This window comes from Lithobates pipiens, unplaced genomic scaffold (genome assembly GCF_037356315.1).
Source record: "Lithobates pipiens isolate NorthernLeopardFrog02 unplaced genomic scaffold, aLitPip1_a1.2 Scaffold_22, whole genome shotgun sequence".
NCBI classification, from domain to species: domain Eukaryota; kingdom Metazoa; phylum Chordata; class Amphibia; order Anura; family Ranidae; genus Lithobates; species Lithobates pipiens.
Window position 1 is genome coordinate 15,899,406 of NW_027507784.1, and position 22,193 is coordinate 15,921,598.

Below are 22,193 nucleotides of genomic sequence, written 5' to 3' on the forward strand. Positions count from 1 at the left end.
TTTACCCCCCGATCACCCCCCCAATTACCCCTGCCCCCCCAGTCACAGTGACACCAATGCATTTTTTATTTTTTTTTGCATTGGTGTCATTTGTGACTGTAATAACTGTTAGGGCAGTTAGGGTTAGCCCCCTTTAGTTCTAATGTACCCCCCTACCCCCCCAATAAAGGTTTAACCCCGTGATCACCCCCCGCCGCCAGTGTCACTAAGGCTGGGTTCACATTGCAGCGGTTTATGAGAACGGATGTGATTCGCACCGCACTGCAGTGCAAATCACATCCGATCTCTGCGATTCGAGTTCAGCCATTCGCCGCACCCGCCGCACCCGCCGCAAATTCGCACGGGACACTTTTTTTGGTCCGCAGCAGAATCGGATCGCATGGGTGTTCACACCATGCGATCCGAGTTTGCAGATCGCACTGCGATATGCGAACTGATCTGGGGGCGTCATTAACATTTCACTGACACTCCCAGCAGTTCGCATAGGGCAGTGTGAACTGCCGCCGGGAGGCATGCGATGTGGGAACCCGCCACGGATTCGTGGCGTTCCCGCATCGCTCCAGTGTGAACCCAGCCTAATAAGCGATCGTTTTTCTGATCGCTGTATTAGTGTCACAGGTGACGCTAGTTAGGCAGGTAGGTATTTAGGTTCGCCGCAGCTTTTTATAGCGCCAGGGACCCCCATATACTACCGCATAAAGCCCCCTGATTGCCCCCTAGTTAACCCTTTCACCAGTGATCACCATATAACTGTTACAGGTGACGCTGGTTGGTTAGTTATTTTTTTTATAGTTTCAGGGCACCCGCCATTTATTACCTAATAAAGGTTTAACCCCCTGATCACCCGGCGGGTGTCATTTGTGACTGTAATAACTGTTAGGGCAGTTAGGGTTAGCCCCCTTTAGTTCTAAGGTCCCCCCCTAACCCCCCCAATAAAGGTTTAACCCCGTGATCAGCCCCTGTCGCCAGTGTCACTAAGGCTGGGTTCACATTGCAGTGGTTTATGAGAACGGATGTGATTCGCACCGTACTGCAGTGCAAATCACATCCGATCTCTGTGCGATTCGAGTTCAGCCATACAGATAGTATGGCTGAATTCGTGTCGCACCCGCCGCACCCGCCGCAAACTCGCACGGGACCCTTTTTTTGGTCCGCAGCAGAATCGGATCGCATGGGTGTTCACACCATGCGATCCGAGTTTGCAGATCGCACTGCGATATGCAAACTGATCTGGGGGTGTCATTAACATTTCACTGACACTCCCAGCAGTTCGCATAGGGCAGTGTGAACTGCCGCCGGGAGGCATGCGATGCAGGAACCCGCCGCGGATTCGTGGCGTTCCCGCATCGCTCCAGTGTGAACCCAGCCTAATAAGCGATCGTTTTTCTGATCGCTGTATTAGTGTCACAGGTGACGCTAGTTAGGCAGGTAGGTATTTAGGTTTGCCGCAGCTTTTTATAGCGCCAGGGACCCCCATATACTACCGCATAAAGCCCCCTGATTGCCCCCTAGTTAACCCTTTCACCAGTGATCACCATATAACTGTTACAGGTGACGCTGGTTGGTTAGTTATTTTTTTATAGTTTCAGGGCACCCGCCATTTATTACCTAGTCTCACTAGTGTACCCGTAAATTTAGGGGTGTCTACTTTCCAAAATGGGGTCATTTGGGGGGGTTTGTGCCATCTTGGCATTTTATGGCCTTCAAAACTGTAACGCCCTTAGAAAGCCTGAAGGCGGTGCTTGATTTTCGGGGCCCCGTACGTGGCTAGGCTCCCAAAAAGTCCCACATATGTGGTATCCCCGTACTCAGGAGAAGCAGCAGAATTTATTTTGGGGTGTCATTTCACATATGCCCATGGCATGCGTGAGCAATATATCATTTAGTGACAACTTTGTGAAAAAATTAAATAAAAAAAAAAAAGTTTGTAATTTTCCCGCAACTTGTGGCAAAATATAAAATATTCCATGGACTCAACATGCCTCTCAGCAAATAACTTGGGGTGTCTACTTTCTAAAATGGGGTCATTTGTGGGGGTTTTGTGCCATCTTGGCATTTTATGGCCTTCAAAACTGTAATAGGTAGTGAGAAGTGAAATCAAAAATTTACGCCCTTAGAAAGCCTGATGGCGGTGCTTGGTTTTCGGGGCCCCGTACGCGGCTAGGCTCCCAAAAAGTCCCACATATGTGGTATCCCCATACTCAGGAGAAGCAGCAGAATTTATTTTGGGGTGTCATTTCACATATGCCCATAGCATGTGTGAGCAATATATCATTTAGTGACAACTTTGTGTAAAAAAAATAAAAAATAAAAAAAGTTTGTAATTTTCCCGCAACTTGTGGCAAAATATAAAATATTCCATGGACTCAATATGCCTCTCAGTAAATAGCTTGGGGTGTCTACTTTCTAAAATGGGGTCATTTGTGGGGGTTTTCGTGCCATCTTGGCATTTTATGGCCTTCAAAACTGTAATAGGTAGTGAGAAGTGAAATCAAAAATTTACGCCCTTAGAAAGCCTGAAGGCGGTGCTTGGTTTTCGGGGCCCCGTACGCGGCTAGGCTCCCAAAAAGTACCACATATGTGGTATCCCCGTACTCAGGAGAAGCAGCAGAATTTATTTTGGGGTGTCATTTCACATATGCCCATAGCATGTGTGAGCAATATATCATTTAATGACAACTTTGTGTTTAAAAAAAAAATAAAAATTTTTTTTGTCATTATTCAATCGCTTGAGGCAAAAAAATAAAATATTCAATGAGCTCAACATGCCACTTATCAATTTCCTTAGGGGGTCTACTTTCCAAAATGGGGTCATTTGGGGGGGTTTTGTACTGCCCTGCCATTTTAGCACCTCAAGAAATGAGATAGGCAGTCGTAAACTAAAAGCTGCGTAAATTCCAGAAAACGTACCTTAGTTTGTAGATGTGACAACTTTTGCGCAAACCAATAAATATACAATTATTGACTTTTTTTTTTACCAAAGACATGTGGCTGAATACATTTTGGCCTAAATGTATGACTAAAATTGAGTTTATTGTATTTTTCTAATAACAAAAAGTAGAAAATATCATTTTTTTTTCAAAATTTGCGGTCTTTTTACGTTTATATCGCAAAAAATAAAAGTCAGTCAAATACCTTTAAAAGAAAGCTCTATTTGTGGGAAGAAAAGGACGCAAATTTCGTTTGGGTACAACATTGCATGACCGCGCAATTACCAGTTAAAGCAGCGCAGTGCCAAAGTGTAAAAAGACCTCTGGTCATTTACCAGCAAAATGGTCCGGTCTGAAAGTGGTTAAATTGTATTCCAGGGTTTGCCTGTCTTCAGCTAAGAGAGCTTGCAATAATTTAATATTTTACATAAAATCACAGATATCTTTCATTAAGGTCTTCATGTTATATAGTTTGAATACCATGTCATAGATATATTATTTATCAATAAAAACAAAAAAAAAAACAAATGCCACACTCTTTTCTTTTTTTCCAATTTTTCCAGAAAACAAAAAATGTTTTTTTTTGATCAGTCACGTCACAGAAGGAAATTGATTCTGCAATTTAATTTGATTCAATTGACTTTTACTTTGCATTCAGTCAACTATTTTGTAAAGCTCCATTCCAGGAAGGTTCAGTAGTATTGCTAGAAAATGTCCCTTCTCCTGTGTATGTTTCAATGTGAGTTAGGGACCTTAGATTGTAAGCATCTTGAGGGACAGGGACTGAATGTAAAATACAGGTGATACTCGAAAAATTAGAATATTGTGCAAAAGTTAATTTAATTCTTTAATGCAACTTAAAAGGTGAAACTAATATATGAGATAGACTCATTACATGCAAAGCAAGATAGTTCAAGCCGTGATTTGTCATCATTGTGAAGATTATGGCTTACAGCTCATGAAAACCCCAAATCCACAATCTCAGAAAATTAGAATCTTACATGCAATCAATAAAACAAGGCTTGTACATAGAACAATATCGGACCTTTGAAAAGTAGAAGCATGCATATGTACTCAGTACTTGGTTTGGGCCACTCAATGCGGCGTGGCATGGACACTATCAGCCTGTACCCCTGCTGAGGTGTTATGGAAGACCAGGATGCTTCAATAGCGGCCTTTAGCTCTTCTGCATTGTTCGGTCTAGTGTCTCTCATCTTTCTCTTGGCAATGCCCCATAAATTCTCTATGGGGTTCAGGTCAGGTGAGTTTGCTGGCCAATCAAGCACAGTAATCCCACAGTCATTGAACGAGGTTTTGGTGCTTTTGGCAGTGTGGGCAGGTGCCAAGTCCTGCTCGAAAACGAAGTCAGCATCCCCACAGAGCTCGTCTGTGGAAGGAAGCATGACGTTCTCTAAAATCTCCTGGTAGACGGCTGCCTTGGCCCTGGACTTAATGAAGCACAGTGGACCAACCCCAGCAAATGACATGGCTCCCCAAATCAACACAGACTGTGGAAAGTTCACACTGGACTTCAAGCTTCTTGCAGTGTGTGCCTCTTTTTCTTCCTCCATACTCTGGGTCCTTGGTTTCCAAATGAGATGCAAAATTTGCTCTCATCAGAAAAGAGGACTTTGGACCACTGAGCAACAGACCGGGTCTGTTTTTTTTAGCCCAGGTAAGATGCTAAAGCCACCCCAATTGCTGGTGTTCTGCTGATCCTCTGTGCAGGAAGCTGTAGCAATTACAGTCGGTGCACTGTGCCATCTGCACAGTGTGCACATAAAGCTACCCCAATTGCTGGTATTCTGCTGATCCTATACCACAGGCAGGCAGCTGTAGCAATTACAGTTGGTGTATTGTGCCATCTGCACAGTGTACACCTAAAACTACCCTAATTGCTAGTGTTCTGCTGATCCTATCCGCAGGCAGCTGTAGCAATTACAGTCAGTGTATTCTGCCATCTGCACAGTGTGCACCTAAAGCTACCCCAATTGCTGATGTTCTGCTGATCCTATACCGCAGGCAGCTGCAGTAATTACAGTTGGTGTACTGTGTTCTCTGCACAGTGTGCACATAAAGCTAGTTCAATTGATGGTGTTCTTCTAATCCTATACCGCAGGCAGGCAGCTGTAGTAATTACAGTTGGTGTATTGTGCCATCTGCACAGTGTACACCTAAAACTACCCTAATTGCTAGTGTTCTGCTGATCCTATCCGCAGGCAGCTGTAGCAATTACAGTCAGTGTATTCTGCCATCTGCACAGTGTGCACCTAAAGCTACCCCAATTGCTGATGTTCTGCTGATCCTATACCGCAGGCAGCTGCAGTAATTACAGTTGGTGTACTGTGTTCTCTGCACAGTGTGCACATAAAGCTACCCCAATTGCTGGTGTTCTTCTGATCCTATACCGCAGGCAGGCAGCTGCACTAATTACAGTCGGTGTATTGTGCCATCTGCACAGTGTGCACCTAAAGCTACCATAATTGCTGGTGTTCTGCTGATCCTATACCGCAGGCAGCTGCAGTAATTACAGTTGGTGTACTGTGTTCTCTGCACAGTGTGCACATAAAGCTACCCCAATTGCTGGTGTTCTTCTGATCCTATACCGCAGGCAGGCAGCTGCACTAATTACAGTCGGTGTATTGTGCCATCTGCACAGTGTGCACCTAAAGCTACCATAATTGCTGGTGTTCTGCTGATCCTATATCGCAGGTGTTATATTCTTAATATCCAAATTTTAATTGGCTTTATTATACTTAATTTAAAATATGAATATTCCATAATGTGTGAAAGAAAAGTTTGAGTCAATTAATTCTATGTTATGACGTGCGATGATTGAAAATGTAAACATTTAAAACCTGTCAGGATTTTGATAAATGTTGTTTATGTTTAACTTCCCCAGCTCATTATATATATATATATATATATATATATATATATATATATATATATATATATATATATATATATATATATATATATATATATATATATATATATATATATATATATATATATATGCTTTTAGAAATCTATCCTATGTAAAATGAGATGATGTTTAAAGTCTAAAGTTCTTTCTCCCCTCCTACATCCTGACAGATGTTAGATTGCTATAGTAATCACTCATTAGCCCACACTTCTGTAAAGGAGGAGTTATCTTTCGGGCGGGAAATTAGAGACTTTGGTTGATATAGTCATAAGATTGGGGGTCTGTCCTTCTCTTGAACATTTCTGCAGCTAGAAGGAACATCTCTGAAGGACACATCTCATGCACACAGATTTTTTAGCATACAAAGGGTTATTCGGCCATTTTAAATAAGTACAATAGACCACATGGCTTGATATATTGATAAGAAAGAAAGATACTAATGATTATCATTGTACTATTTTTGTAAGTATTCTTTTCTATTTAAATGTGTACAAATAAATACACATTTTTGAATTACGCTGACTCAGAACTCATTAAGGAAATCCGTCTCACAATCTCAATCAGTCTCACCAGATATATATAAGAGATATATATAAGACAATTGAAATATTTTTTACATTGCGAGCGATTTTTTACATTGGCTCAGTCATCCAGTCAATCATAAGTCGAAATTTTTTTTTCCACTTCCATCCTTTGATCAGAGGGGAATGAAGTGATGAACAGAAATTAACTTCGCAAAGATTGAAAAGAACCTAGAAGAAAATTTGATCGATTGACTGAAAGACCGGAGAATTTCAGATATACAGAAGTCTTGACAGACTTGAATTTCGAGTACAGCTGGGAAACTGACGAGTTTTATATTTGGTGAGTAGAAAAGTAATATGGAATTTGTAGATGTTTTAGCTGATGAAAGTACATTAGAATTTAAAGGTTTATCGAAACAGGTCTCTGATGCTGTTTTATGGAAATCAATGTATGATCAATGCTTTCAGGCAAATGCTGACATTATTTACAGTCGGTGTATTGTGCCATCTGCACAGTGTACACCTAAAGCTACCATAATTGCTGGTGTTCTGCTGATCCTATACCGCAGGCAGCTGCAGTAATTACAGTTGGTGTACTGTGTACTCTGCACAGTGTGCACATAAAGCTACCTCAATTGCTGGTGTTCTTCTGATCCTATATAGCAGGCAGCTGCAGTAATTACAGTTGGTTTACTGTGTACTCTGCACAGTGTGCACATAAAGCTACCCCAATTGCTGGTGTTCTCATACTAATAATACTACAGGCAGGCAGTTGATTCTGCTAGATGCAGTACATACTTCCCAGCTTTGTGCAGCTACATCTCCCTGCAGGCCATTAGTATGTCTGGAAGGCCAACAAGGAGAGGCAGACACTCACGAGCCAATAAAAAAGGGCAAGCAGGCCCTGATGCTAGAGGCAACAGTGCTGGTTGTGGACACGGTGCATCCTTATCAGCATGTGGCCATGGGACACGCTTGTCCTTATTTTCTGCAGTTGGACGTGTTGAGCCACAATATGCCGAAGAATTGGTAGAGTGGATGACCAAGCCGTCCTCATCCTCCTCATCCTCTTTCACCCAGGCTCAGGGTACTGGCAAAGCTGGTTGGCTACCATGCACAGCTGCACCAGATTTTGCACTCTTCGGTTTAGTAAATTAACCCTATGATGACTAGTAATCTAATCTTTTTAAATGTATAAAAGAGTACTAAAGGTCCATTTAGGCAGTGCAGTTCTCTAGTTCAGTGGTCACTTCCCTGTAAATACCTAAGTCTGTTAGGTCTGCCTTGAAAATATTTCTCCAGACATTTTGTATTCAACTTCTGCTGCAAACCTAAACCTTACCTGTCTGCAAGTTCTCTGGAGTCCATCTGAAGCCACTTCTTTGTCACTTTCTCTGCCATTGTCACAGAGGCCCTTGTCATTTTGCATTTCAATCTTTGATGAGGTTTTCAGGTCAAGTTCAGCTTTTGGTTTCTCGGAGGAGAACACACATTCTTGACGTAGAACGCTGTCATGTGAACTTGCTTTGTTTGTGTCAGTAATGCTTTGTTCATGTGGAACTTCCTCAGTTTTCTCATTTTGGTTTTCTTCACAAGTGTGCTGATGTGATGTGACTCCGGAGTCATCAGGAATTGTGTCACTTGGCAAGATGTTGCTGGATTCTTCCATCTCAACATCTGGAGATGGGTGAGATGTGTCCTGTAATATCAAGTAATATTTACAAGCTTAATAAATTTAAAAGGCATAGTCACATGATGATTATAATATGTGAACATGCTGAATGATCCCGGGAGGAGGTCTGAGCTGTCTAGGGGCACTGTGATGAGGATTCGTGTTCCCGAGGTATCCTGAGAGATATTTCACCAGGCGTTTGTGACTCTGTAGTGGGGTCCATATCATGAGAACCCAGGAGGTGGTCTGTCTTGTCCAGGAACACCAGGAGGAGCAAGGGTTTCCCTGAGGCATCCTGAGAAATATTACTACAGTCGTGTGTGACTCTGTAGTGGGGTCCATATTGTGAGAACCTGAGAGGAGGACTGTCTTATCCAGGAACACCATGAGGAGGAAGGGTTTCCCCCGAGGCATCCTGAGAGATATTACTACAGTCGTGTGTGACTCTGTAGTGGGGTCTATATCATGAGAACCCAGCAGGAGGTTTGTCTTGTCCAGGAACACCAGGAGGAGCAAGGGTTTCCCTGAGGCATCCTGAGAGATATTACTACAGTCGTGTGTGACTCTGTAGTGGGGTCCATATTGTGAGAACCTGAGAGGAGGTCTGTCTTATCCAGGAACACCATGAGGAGGAAGGGTTTCCCCCGAGGCATCCTGAGAGATATTACTACAGTCGTGTGTGACTCTGTAGTGGGGTCCATATCATGAGAACCCAGCAGGAGGTTTGTCTTGTCCAGGAACACCAGGAGGAGCAATGGTTTCCCTGAGGCATCCTGAGAGATATTACTACAGTCGTGTGTGACTCTGTAGTGGGGTCCATATTGTGAGAACCTGAGAGGAGGACTGTCTTATCCAGGAACACCATGAGGAGCAAGGGTTTCCCCCGAGGCATCCTGAGAGATATCACTACAGGCGTGTGTGACTCTGTAGTGGGGTCAACATTGGGATGTGGGCAGGCATTCCAGCTAGAGGTGATGGTCACTGAAGTCACTGGATATCAATGAACTGTCACTAAGTTGGAATTTTGTCAATATTTGGACTTGATTTATGAGTTTTTTGGTTGTGCTATACTATATATTTTGTTTATTATGCAGGCTGCTATGTTGGTTAGTAAATTAGTGATGCATATTAATTAGGATATATCAAAGCAATGATTAAACTCTCTTCACACTTCCCGTTCCGGCGCCGCATGAGCTAGCTGCGCTCCCGCCTAGCTCCCGCTGCAGAGCCCAACAAATCGGCCTGAAAATCCGGCTACAGCGGCCCCAGTGCTCCACCAAGGCTCCGGGTGGTCCCCCACGATCCCCGCTCCTATGGATCGATTCCTCGAAAAGACGGGATCCCGCTCGTACGCGGCCGCGGCGGCGCCCGCGGACCGGCCGCAAATTGAGCCCCCGGCGTCGGCCTACTCGGCTCCGGCCCACTCCGCTCCTCCTTCTCAGGCCTGTGCAGCAGATCGACCGGACACAGACATGGAGGTAAGCGGGGTCGCCACCCCAACACCCCCAGCTACCTCAGGTCCACCATACCATCGTGGGCACACTGTACAGCCCCCTCACAACCCTAATGCTGCTTCACACCAGCCGCCCCCGGGGGATGATGGACACACTAATCGCATAGCACAAGCTGTGGCTGCCCTGCTGTCTCCCATGATCACAGCTTCTGTGGAGAAAGCCATACAGGCTGGGATGCATCAAATCAAAGCCCAAATCACAGAGCATGCTACCAGACTTGATGACCTTGAACATAGAATCTCTGAGGCAGAGGATGATCTGTATCAATCCCAAGCCACTGAGCGATCGCAGGAAAAAGCGCTTCAATTTGTCTTCCAAAAGCTGGACGATTTAGAGAACAGATCCAGACGATCCAGCCTGCGTTTCGTTGGTGTCCCTGAATCGCTCCCCAACGCCAATCTGGGCGACTTTTGCGCGAAACGCATCCCGGAAGCACTCGGTCTTACAGGCCCCTTTACGGTGGAAAGGGCACACCGCATAGGATCGCAAAACTCCCCGTCCTATCATTGCCAAATATCTGAACTACGCGGACAAAGCCGCAATCCTACAAGCATTCCGGCAGTCTTCCTCAGTGCAAGTCGATGGGGTCAAGATTTTGATTTTCGCGGACTATTCTATTGAAGTATCAAAAAAACGGAAAGCCTTCCAACCGATCTGCTCAGAACTGTTTAAATTACAAATTAAGTTCTCTCTGGCATTCCCTGCCGTGCTTCGTCTCAAGTCCCCCAAAGGGGAGCAACTGTCCTTCCAGGACCCCTCTGAAGCGGAGGCTTTTGTACCCTCACTTCGTTCAGATCCTTCCCTGAATACTCCTTCCAAGTCTGCCTCTACTCTCCGTGCCTTGGACCAGAGGAGCCCCAGGAAGGATTCCCCTAAACGATTCCGAGCTTCGGATCCGGACCATCGGCACCGCAACTTTCCCCGCTGAAAGTCCTCTATCCATCTTTCCCTCGTTTTACATCACTTTACACCGGGAGCTGATACTCTACTGGTCCTGTAGGCTTTGGTCAACGGACGTCACGAGTTTTCAACAAATGGCCTACTCCTCCTCGGCTTCACGCTCGCGTCCTTGGACGATTGTTAATTTTTTTGTTTATTATACCACGTTTACAATCTTATCTTTGTACCGTTGATTCAGTTGTTGTATAGGATTTCATTGCCATACCGGCTTTTGTTCTGTTCCTCTACTTGTTTAGATTTTAGCATGACTCCACTGTGTATTGCTTCACCCGTCCACCTTTTACTCGTTACGCTGTGACACATATCCTAGTCCGGCGGGCTTCCAGCGACACTACGACACTGCCCGCATTTTACCCCTGTTCCTGCGGGGCTCTGCTGGAGAGCTTCCCCCTTATGCACAGTGAACTCATGCGGAAAAAAGAGAAGTACATGCTGGTGTTTATTTGTTTGATTATTATCCTTTTATTTTTATTGTTTACCCCCCATGCCTTTTTTTCTCCTGCCCTTCCCTGGTTCCTTCCCCGTGACTTGTTGGGTTCTCTCCTCCACCAGTCAAGCTTCCCTGGTCAACACCTTATGCCCTGTACCACCATTGATCTCGGCCTAGGCCTTTTAAATATCCTCGATCACCTGTATCTCATATCCTGCCATTCACACCCACTGATCCCGCTCCTCTTAGAGTAGTCTCCTGGAATGTGAAGGGTCTCCGCTCTCCCCAAAAGAGAATGAAGATCCTTCGACACCTTAAAAGACTCAAAGCAGACATTGCCTTATTACAGGAGACCCACCTACACGCTTCCGATTTTCCACGCATGCAAAAAATGTGGGTGGGATCAGTTCATGGAGCCGAGTCAGTGGGTCGGAAGGCCGGGGTATTGCTCTTGATTCACAAAAACCTTCCCTGCACAATTCTATCCACTCTCTCGGATAACATGGGTCGTTTCTTCACCGCCGAGGTACGGATAGGCACTAAGGATATGTTTATTTCCACTATTTACGCCCCTAATAACCCCTCTAAACAATTCTACTCTGAACTTTCTTCGTGGTTACTTAAATTCACCCACTTACCTCATTTAGTAGGGGGTGACTTTAATGACGTTATGCACTCTTCGATTGATAGATCCTCCTCAAAAAAACAACCGCAGAATGACTCCTTAATGATCCCTACTCTCTTTGCCTCCACCATGGATTCCCTACACATGACAGACCTTTGGCGTCTCAGCCACCCTACTGACAAAGAATTCACGTTCTATTCCAGCCCCCATAAATCCCTAGCCAGACTTGACCATTTTTTTGGTTCAGACGACCTCATAACCTTGGTATCCGAATCTGAAATCCACGACATAGCGGTTTCTGACCATGCCCCAGTGGCAATCTCCCTAGACAGACTGGATCTCCCTCCACATCCTAACCTTTGGCGCTTTCCAGCTTTCTTAGCTAATAATTCAGATTTTCTGACATTCATGGATAAGGCCTGGGCGGAATACTCCTCCGCAAACGCCTTACATGCGGCTGATCCGAATCTTTTTTGGGATGCGGGGAAAGCGTACCTTAGAGGTCGCATTATCTGTTATGCCACATCCTTTAAACACAACACTCTCAAGCATTACAAATTAGCCAGTGCCAGGCTACATGCTGCCCAACGTCAGCTCTCGTCCTCCAATTCCACCTTGCATCATGATGAGTGGGTTGCAGCCAAGTCAGCTTTTGATACCTGGGCTGACACTCTTGAACGTTCAAAGAGGGCTCACTTGGCTGCTACCCTTCATAAATATGGCAATAAAGCCGGAAAACTCCTCTCCAGGCTTTGTAAAGGAGGACATCGCCCCACCCACATCACATCCCTCCGGGATCACACGGGACAGACACATTCTTCCCCACAAGCCATAAACGAGACCATGCTGAAATACTACACTGATCTTTATGCACCTGACCCCATAGTACGAGAAAAGGCTCAGGCTTTTTTAGACAATGTGACACTTCCCACTCTATCGGCACAACAATTAGAGACCCTCAACGCCCCCATCACTCTTGCTGAAATTTAATCTACCATTCGTCATCTGCACCCTCATAAAGCGCCAGGCCCAGATGGCTTCACGAGTGACTTTTACAAAAATCTCACCCATATTGTAGCGCCCACTCTCCTCTCGGTTTACTCCTCCATTTGGGCAGGGGGTCCCTACCTCCCATCCGGGAATCAAGCGGTAATTAAGCTTCTCTCTAAGAAAGGTAAAGACCCGTTACAACCCGGCTCTTACAGACCTATCTCCCTTCTTAATCTAGATGTGAAAATCCTCTCCAAGATTGTCGCCACTAGGTTAGCTGATATCCTCCCCCATCTAATCCACCCTGCCCAATCGGGCTTTGTCAAAGGTCGGACAGCCACTCTAAACATACGCAAAGTTTTACTCGCTCTTGAATCTGCCAAACAGGACCCCAATGGTTCCTATGCTATTATTACATTAGATGCTGAGAAAGCTTTCGATAACGTCAGTTTCGACTGGCTATCCATGACCCTATCTAAATTAGGTTTCTCAGGCCCATTCAGTCACCTAATTTCCTCGATGTACTCCTCTCCAACCGCCCGTTTGGTAGCGGCAGGCCTCCTCTCACCTAACTTCCCCTTACACAAAGGTACCAGGCAGGGATGCCCCCTTTCCCCTTTACTTTTTAACATAGCCTTGGAACCCCTTTCCAGATACCTATCTCATTCAGCTCCCCTCCAGGGCATAAAAATTGGAGGCATGGAACTCCGCACATCCCTGTTCGCTGACGACATCCTTATTTTCACTTCTAACCCCTCACTTGACATTCACACCATTAAAACTACATTTGACGAGTTTAGGTTGTGCTCAGGGCTTCGCATTAATTATACTAAGAGTGAAATTTTACCCATTGGCTCCCTCTCCACTCCTCCCTGGGTCAGTGACTCCCTATTTTCTGTAGCATCTTCTTGCATCACCTACTTGGGAATCAAAATTGGTAAATTGCCTTCTTCTTTATATCAGCTAAACTATCCCCCTTTGTTAAATAAAATATTGCAAGAATTGACCAACTGGATGGATCTGCCCCTCTCGCTCATGGGAAGGTGCCACCTTGTAAAAATGGTCAGCTTTGCCAAACTATTATATCCTATGCAAACTCTTCCTCTTCTGCTCAAACACAAAGATGTTACTTCTTTGGAATCTGCTATCTCTAAATTTTTATGGCACGGCAAAAGACCACATATTGCTTTCAAAAAATGACACCTTCCCAGGGGAGATGGGGGTATAAGTCTACCTAACATTAGGTTATATAATTTAGCCTGTTTACTCAGAACAAGCCTAGACTGGATTACACATTCGTCCAGATACTCTAATTTTGATTTGGAATCCGCTATGGCTCGCCCTTTCTCATTGTCCGCCCTGTTACATTGCCGCTGGAAGTCGGTACCCCTCCCCCACCAACACAACCTAGTCTTCAGAGACACAGCAATAGCATGGAGAGAATCTAGAAAATTGGCCGGACTTACGCCTTTCTTATCTACGCATTTACCCATTCAAGGTAACCCATGTTTCACTCCAGGTCTCCATTGTAAGGCCTTTTCCGAATGGTCGGCACGGGGCTTGTCCTTTCTTTCTTCTTTGTGCGACTCCATCTCCGGCAAACCGCTCCCCTTTCAGAAAGTAAAGGACGCATTCCTGATTCCCTCTTCTCACTTCTTCTACTACCAACAATGCATCAGCTACATTGCTCATACTTGTAAGGAGGCCTCCCGTCGATTCCAATCAAGCTTCATGGATCAGCTGATACGCAACGAATCTTTTAAAATATCGGATATCTACAAGCCGCTTCTACAATGATCACAGCCACCTGCTTCCTCCACCTCTTTTGCACGATGGTCCTCTACATTCCCAGACTCAGATCTTGTCCATAAAATTCTGCTCGGACTAAACAAAGTCCTCAACCTGACGCCTAATGAAACCTGGAGGGAAACCCAGCTTAAGATTGCCCACAGGGCCTACATTCCTTTTCTTTCTTCCAAATCATCATCAAATGGGGCCTCCTGCCCTCATTGTCATCTTCCGAAGCCACACCTCGCTCATCGTTTATGGTTTTGTCCCGTTATCTCTACCTTTTGGGACCAGGTCTTGGCCTTCATTTTTGATGTGACCTTGATGAAACTACCTAGAGAACCTCTCCTCCTAATCTTTGGTTATTGGGACCCTATCCTGCTACCTTGGTCTACCTCAACAAGCGCTAGACCCTCTCCAGGATCTCTTCCTACACGAGCTACAGTGGACTGGACCTTGTTGTGCTTACTGTTGGCCCGCCGTCTCATACTACGATTCTGGCTCCTGCCTTCTGGCCCTCCAGCCTCCCAACTCCGCAAAGACCTTCTATCACTCCTATACACAGAGAGGCTCACAACGGACTTCTCGAATGATAAACAAAAAGCTGACTTTCTTGCCAGATGGCAACTATTCATGACCACAAACGTCTCTATGCAAGACCAACGCGAGCTGGATCAACTCTCCTTCATCTACAAGGTCCCGCTCCTTTCCTGATGCCAATGCGAGTCTCTGATGCAGAGGCCGAAACCCTCCCCATCAAGACTCTCCTCAGACCTCTCCGCAGTTCTCCAATTCGCCAGGAACCCCTTTCGGACTTTACCACTGAACCCCCCCTCCCTCCCTTTGTCCCCCCTGTTTTTCTCTTTCCAAATCATCATCAAATGGGGCCTCCTGCCCTCATTGTCATCTTCCGAAGCCACACCTCGCTCATCGTTTATGGTTTTGTCCCGTTATCTCTACCTTTTGGGACCAGGTCTTGGCCTTCATTTTTGATGTGACCTTGATGAAACTACCTAGAGAACCTCTCCTCCTAATCTTTGGTTATTGGGACCCTATCCTGCTACCTTGGTCTACCTCAACAAGCGCTAGACCCTCTCCAGGATCTCTTCCTACACGAGCTACAGTGGACTGGACCTTGTTGTGCTTACTGTTGGCCCGCCGTCTCATACTACGATTCTGGCTCCTGCCTTCTGGCCCTCCAGCCTCCCAACTCCGCAAAGACCTTCTATCACTCCTATACACAGAGAGGCTCACAACGGACTTCTCGAATGATAAACAAAAAGCTGACTTTCTTGCCAGATGGCAACTATTCATGACCACAAACGTCTCTATGCAAGACCAACGCGAGCTGGATCAACTCTCCTTCATCTACAAGGTCCCGCTCCTTTCCTGATGCCAATGCGAGTCTCTGATGCAGAGGCCGAAACCCTCCCCATCAAGACTCTCCTCAGACCTCTCCGCAGTTCTCCAATTCGCCAGGAACCCCTTTCGGACTTTACCACTGAACCCCCCCTCCCTCCCTTTGTCCCCCCTGTTTTTCTCTTTCCTCTTTATTTTAGTCAACACATCGCTTTCTAAGTTGCAGCTAGGCACTTGGCCCCTGGGGTACTGGTTTTATTTTTTTTATTTTTTTTATATATCGTTATTGACTGTACTATTTAGGGTCCAAAACAGTAGCTGATCTATCTATCCAGTCTGGTCATTGTTGTTTAGTTTTTTTTTCATGATAACTCTGTCTTGGTACGTTCTACACTTTGTGGTTCTATGTCGCCCCAGGACGTGACTTTGATATGACCTTGATGCATATCTTGTCTTTAATGATCGTGCCTGATCATAAATCTTTGTATTTTCTTTATTTTCCTAATAAAAATTATAAAAAAAAAAAAAAAAACTCTCTTCACTAGTGCAGAGGTCACTTCCATTTAAATCCCACAAACTGTTGGGTCTTTCTGGAAAATGTGTTTCCAGACATTTTGTATTCAGTTCATGTAAACATAAACCTCACCTGTCTGTGAGTCCCCTGGAGTCCATCTGAAGCCACCTCTTTGTCACCTTTGCCGCCATTGTCACATAGGCCCTTGCCATTTTGTGGAGGTTCTGTCTTCAATGAGGATTTAAGGTCATGTTCACCTTTAGTTTTCTCAGAGGAGGAGTCACATTCTTGATGTAGAACACTTTCATGTGGACTTGCCTTGTTTGTGTCAGTGTTGCTTTGTTGATGTGGAACCTCCTCACTTTTCTCATTTTGGTCTTCTTCACAAGTGTTGTGCTGTGATGTGACTCCAGAGTCATCAGGAATTGTGTCACATGGTGGGATTTTGTATTCTTCCTTCTCATCATCTGGAGATGGGTGGGACATGTCCTGTAATATCAAGATTTTGGTCATATATAAACCTTTTAAAACTATTATAAACATACAAAACATAGACACGGAATGGTTGATTTACTCTAAAAATGTTTCCAGACTCTAGTTGTTGGTCTCACCATTTTACTGAGAGGAGGAAAAGAAAAAAAACTATTTACTGGGCAGACTATAGGGAAACATTATGCTGTGGTGGTGGAGAACATGAATAGGAATAATTTAAAGGTAATGAAGATAAACTAATTTGTTAGACAAATTTACCCTCTTACCTGTCAATTGGGATCTGAGAGGATAAAATCTATCATCTACTGTATCCCAACAATCACCCAACTAGTAGGCACAAGAGGGAGTACACAAACAAACTAAACTGTATTATTTCCCCATACAGTGCCCTCTAGTGGCAGAAATGTGCATTTCTCTTGTTTGAGAACTGTATTCAGAAGTACAGTGTTACTTAAATTGTATTCCAGGGTTTGCCTGTCTTCAGCTAAGAGAGCTTGCAATAATTTAATATTTTACATAAAATCACAGATATCTTTCATTAAGGTCTTCATGTTATATAGTTTGAATACCATGTCATAGATATATTATTTATCAATAAAAACAAAAAAAACAAATGCCACACTCTTTTCTTTTTTTCCAATTTTTCCAGAAAACAAAAAATGTTTTTTTTTGATCAGTCACGTCACAGAAGGAAATTGATTCTGCAATTTCATTTGATTCAATTGACTTTTACTTTGCATTCAGTCAACTATTTTGTAAAGCTCCATTCCAGGAAGGTTCAGTAGTATTGCTAGAAAATGTCCCTTCTCCTGTGTATGTTTCAATGTGAGTTAGGGACCTTAGGTTGTAAGCATCTTGAGGGACAGGGACTGAATGTAAAATACAGGTGATACTCGAAAAATTAGAATATTGTGCAAAAGTTAATTTAATTCTCTAATACAACTTAAAAGGTGAAACTAATATATGAGATAGACTCATTACATGCAAAGCAAGATAGTTCAAGCCGTGATTTGTCATCATTGTGAAGATTATGGCTTACAGCTCATGAAAACCCCAAATCCACAATCTCAGAAAATTAGAATCTTACATGCAATCAATAAAACAAGGCTTGTACATAGAACAATATCGGACCTTTGAAAAGTAGAAGCATGCATATGTACTCAGTACTTGGTTTGGGCCACTCAATGCGGCGTGGCATGGACACTATCAGCCTGTACCCCTGCTGAGGTGTTATGGAAGACCAGGATGCTTCAATAGCGGCCTTTAGCTCTTCTGCATTGTTCGGTCTCATGTCTCTCATCTTTCTCTTGGCAATGCCCCATAAATTCTCTATGGGGTTCAGGTCAGGTGAGTTTGCTGGCCAATCAAGCACAGTAATCCCACAGTCATTGAACCAGGTTTTGGTGCTTTTGGCAGTGTGGGCAGGTGCCAAGTCCTGCTGGAAAACGAAGTCAGCATCCCCATAGAGCTCGTCTGTGGAAGGAAGCATGAAGTTCTCTAAAATCTCCTGGTAGACGGCTGCCCGGCTGCCTTGGCCCTGGACTTAATGAAGCACAGTGGACCAACCCCAGCAAATGACATGGCTCCCCAAATCAACACAGACTGTGGAAAGTTCACACTGGACTTCAAGCTTCTTGCAGTGTGTGCCTCTTTTTCTTCCTCCATACTCTGGGTTCTTGGTTTCCAAATGAGATGCAAAATTTGCTCTCATCAGAAAAGAGGACTTTGGACCACTGAGCAACAGACCGGGTCTGTTTTTTTTAGCCCGGGTAAGAAGCTAAAGCCACCCCAATTGCTGGTGTTCTGCTGATCCTCTGTGCAGGAAGCTGTAGCAATTACAGCCGGTGCACTGTGCCATCTGCACAGTGTGCACATAAAGCTACCCCAATTGCTGGTATTCTGCTGATCCTATACCACAGGCAGGCAGCTGTAGCAATTACAGTTGGTGTATTGTGCCATCTGCACAGTGTACACCTAAAACTACCCTAATTGCTAGTGTTCTGCTGATCCTATCCGCAGGCAGCTGTAGCAATTACAGTCAGTGTATTCTGCCATCTGCACAGTGTGCACCTAAAGCTACCCCAATTGCTGATGTTCTGCTGATCCTATACCGCAGGCAGCTGCAGTAATTACAGTTGGTGTACTGTGTTCTCTGCACAGTGTGCACATAAATCTAGTTCAATTGCTGGTGTTCTTCTAATCCTATACCGCAGGCAGGCAGCTGTAGTAATTACAGTTGGTGTATTGTGCCATCTGCACAGTGTACACCTAAAACTACCCTAATTGCTAGTGTTCTGCTGATCCTATCCGCAGGCAGCTGTAGCAATTACAGTCAGTGTATTCTGCCATCTGCACAGTGTGCACCTAAAGCTACCCCAATTGCTGATGTTCTGCTGATCCTATACCGCAGGCAGCTGCAGTAATTACAGTTGGTGTACTATGTTCTCTGCACAGTGTGCACATAAAGCTACCTCAATTGCTGGTGTTCTTCTGATCCTATACCGCAGGCAGGCAGCTGCACTAATTACAGTCGGTGTATTGTGCCATCTGCACAGTGTGCACCTAAAGCTACCATAATTGCTGGTGTTCTGCTGATCCTATACCGCAGGCAGCTGCAGTAATTACAGTTGGTGTACTGTGTTCTCTGCACAGTGTGCACATAAAGCTACCCCAATTGCTGGTGTTCTTCTGATCCTATACCGAAGGCAGGCAGCTGCACTAATTACAGTCGGTGTATTGTGCCATCTGCACAGTGTGCACCTAAAGCTACCATAATTGCTGTTGTTCTGCTGATCCTATATCGCAGGTGTTATATTCTTAATATCTAAATTTTAATTGGCTTTATTATACTTTATTTAAAATATGAATATTCCATATTGTGTGAAAGAAAAGTTTGAGTCAATTAATTCTATGTTATGACGTGCGATGATTGAAAATGTAAACATTTAAAACCTGTCAGGATTTTGATAAATGTTGTTTATGTTTAACTTCCCCAGCTCATTATATATATATATATATATATATATATATATATATATATGCTTTTAGAAATCTATCCTATGTAAAATGAGATGATGTTTAAAGTCTAAAGTTCTTTCTCCCCTCCTACATCCTGACAGATGTTAGATTGCTATAGTAATCACTCATTAGCCCACACTTCTGTAAAGGAGGAGTTATCTTTCGGGCGGGAAATTAGAGACTTTGGTTGATATAGTCATAAGATTGGGGGTCTGTCCTTCTCTTGAACATTTCTGCAGCTAGAAGGAACATCTCTGAAGGACACATCTCATGCACACAGATTTTTTAGCATACAAAGGGTTATTCGGCCATTTTAAATAAGTACAATAGACCACATGGCTTGATATATTGATAAGAAAGAAAGATACTAATGATTATCATTGTACTATTTTTGTAAGTATTCTTTTCTATTTAAATGTGTACAAATAAATACACATTTTTGAATTACGCTGACTCAGAACTCATTAAGGAAATCCGTCTCACAATCTCAATCAGTCTCACCAGATATATATAAGAGATATATATAAGACAATTGAAATATTTTTTACATTGCGAGCGATTTTTTACATTGGCTCAGTCATCCAGTCAATCATAAGTCGAAAGTTTTTTTCCACTTCCATCCTTTGATCAGAGGGGAATGAAGTGATGAACAGAAATTAACTTCGCAAAGATTGAAAAGAACCTAGAAGAAAATTTGATCGATTGACTGTGAAAGACCGGAGAATTTCAGATATACAGAAGTCTTGACAGACTTGAATTTCGAGTACAGCGGGGAAACTGACGAGTTTTATATTTGGTGAGTAGAAAAGTAATATGGAATTTGTAGATGTTTTAGCTGATGAAAGTACATTAGAATTTAAAGGTTTATCGAAACAGGTCTCTGATGCTGTTTTATGGAAATCAATGTATGATCAATGCTTTCAGGCAAATGCTGACATTATTTACAGTCGGTGTATTGTGCCATCTGCACAGTGTACACCTAAAGCTACCATAATTGCTGGTGTTCTGCTGATCCTATACCGCAGGCAGCTGCAGTAATTACAGTTGGTGTACTGTGTACTCTGCACAGTGTGCACATAAAGCTACCTCAATTGCTGGTGTTCTTCTGATCCTATATCGCAGGCAGCTGCAGTAATTACAGTTGGTTTACTGTGTACTCTGCACAGTGTGCACATAAAGCTACCCCAATTGCTGGTGTTCTCATACTAATAATACTACAGGCAGGCAGTTGATTCTGCTAGATGCAGTACATACTTCCCAGCTTTGTGCAGCTACATCTCCCTGCAGGCCATTAGTATGTCTGGAAGGCCAACAAGGAGAGGCAGACACTCACGAGCCAATAAAAAAGGGCAAGCAGGCCCTGATGCTAGAGGCAACAGTGCTGGTTGTGGACACGGTGCATCCTTATCAGCATGTGGCCATGGGACACGCTTGTCCTTATTTTCTGCAGTTGGACGCGTTGAGCCACAATATGCCGAAGAATTGGTAGAGTGGATGACCAAGCCGTCCTCATCCTCCTCATCCTCTTTCACCCAGGCTCAGGGTACTGGCAAAGCTGGTTGGCTACCATGCACAGCTGCACCAGATTTTGCACTCTTCGGTTTAGTAAATTAACCCTATGATGACTAGTAATCTAATCTTTTTAAATGTATAAAAGAGTACTAAAGGTCCATTTAGGCAGTGCAGTTCTCTAGCTCAGTGGTCACTTCCCTGTAAATACCTAAGTCTGTTAGGTCTGCCTTGAAAATATTTCTCCAGACATTTTGTATTCAACTTCTGCTGCAAACCTAAACCTTACCTGTCTGCAAGTTCTCTGGAGTCCATCTGAAGCCACTTCTTTGTCACTTTCTCTGCCATTGTCACAGAGGCCCTTGTCATTTTGCATTTCAATCTTTGATGAGGTTTTCAGGTCAAGTTCAGCTTTTGGTTTCTCGGAGGAGAACACACATTCTTGACGTAGAACGCTGTCATGTGAACTTGCTTTGTTTGTGTCAGTAATGCTTTGTTCATGTGGAACTTCCTCAGTTTTCTCATTTTGGTTTTCTTCACAAGTGTGCTGATGTGATGTGACTCCGGAGTCATCAGGAATTGTGTCACTTGGCAAGATGTTGCTGGATTCTTCCATCTCAACATCTGGAGATGGGTGAGATGTGTCCTGTAATATCAAGTAATATTTACAAGCTTAATAAATTTAAAAGGCATAGTCACATGATGATTATAATATGTGAACATGCTGAATGATCCCGGGAGGAGGTCTGAGCTGTCTAGGGGCACTGGGATGAGGATTCGTGTTCCCGAGGTATCCTGAGAGATATTTCACCAGGCGTTTGTGACTCTGTAGTGGGGTCCATATCATGAGAACCCAGGAGGTGGTCTGTCTTGTCCAGGAACACCAGGAGGAGCAAGGGTTTCCCTGAGGCATCCTGAGAAATATTACTACAGTCGTGT

General features: G+C 44.0%; 2 protein-coding genes across 2 annotated transcripts in view; one reads left to right on the forward strand and one right to left on the reverse strand.

The window, feature by feature from the left end:
• LOC143923342 (kinesin-like protein KIF13A) overlaps positions 1–22,193 on the forward strand; it is a 511,776-nt gene that overhangs the window by 155,693 nt on the left and 333,890 nt on the right. The window lies entirely within an intron of this gene.
• Positions 1–22,193, reverse strand: part of LOC143925164 (uncharacterized) — a 44,709-nt gene that overhangs the window by 1,224 nt on the left and 21,292 nt on the right. The window contains exons 5-7 of the mRNA XM_077449779.1: positions 21,544–21,900; positions 16,368–16,724; positions 7,726–8,082 (exon numbers count right to left, since the gene is read on the reverse strand). Coding sequence (XP_077305905.1) covers positions 7,726–8,082; positions 16,368–16,724; positions 21,544–21,900 — 1,071 coding nt within the window. The remainder of the gene's footprint in view (positions 1–7,725; positions 8,083–16,367; positions 16,725–21,543; positions 21,901–22,193) is intronic.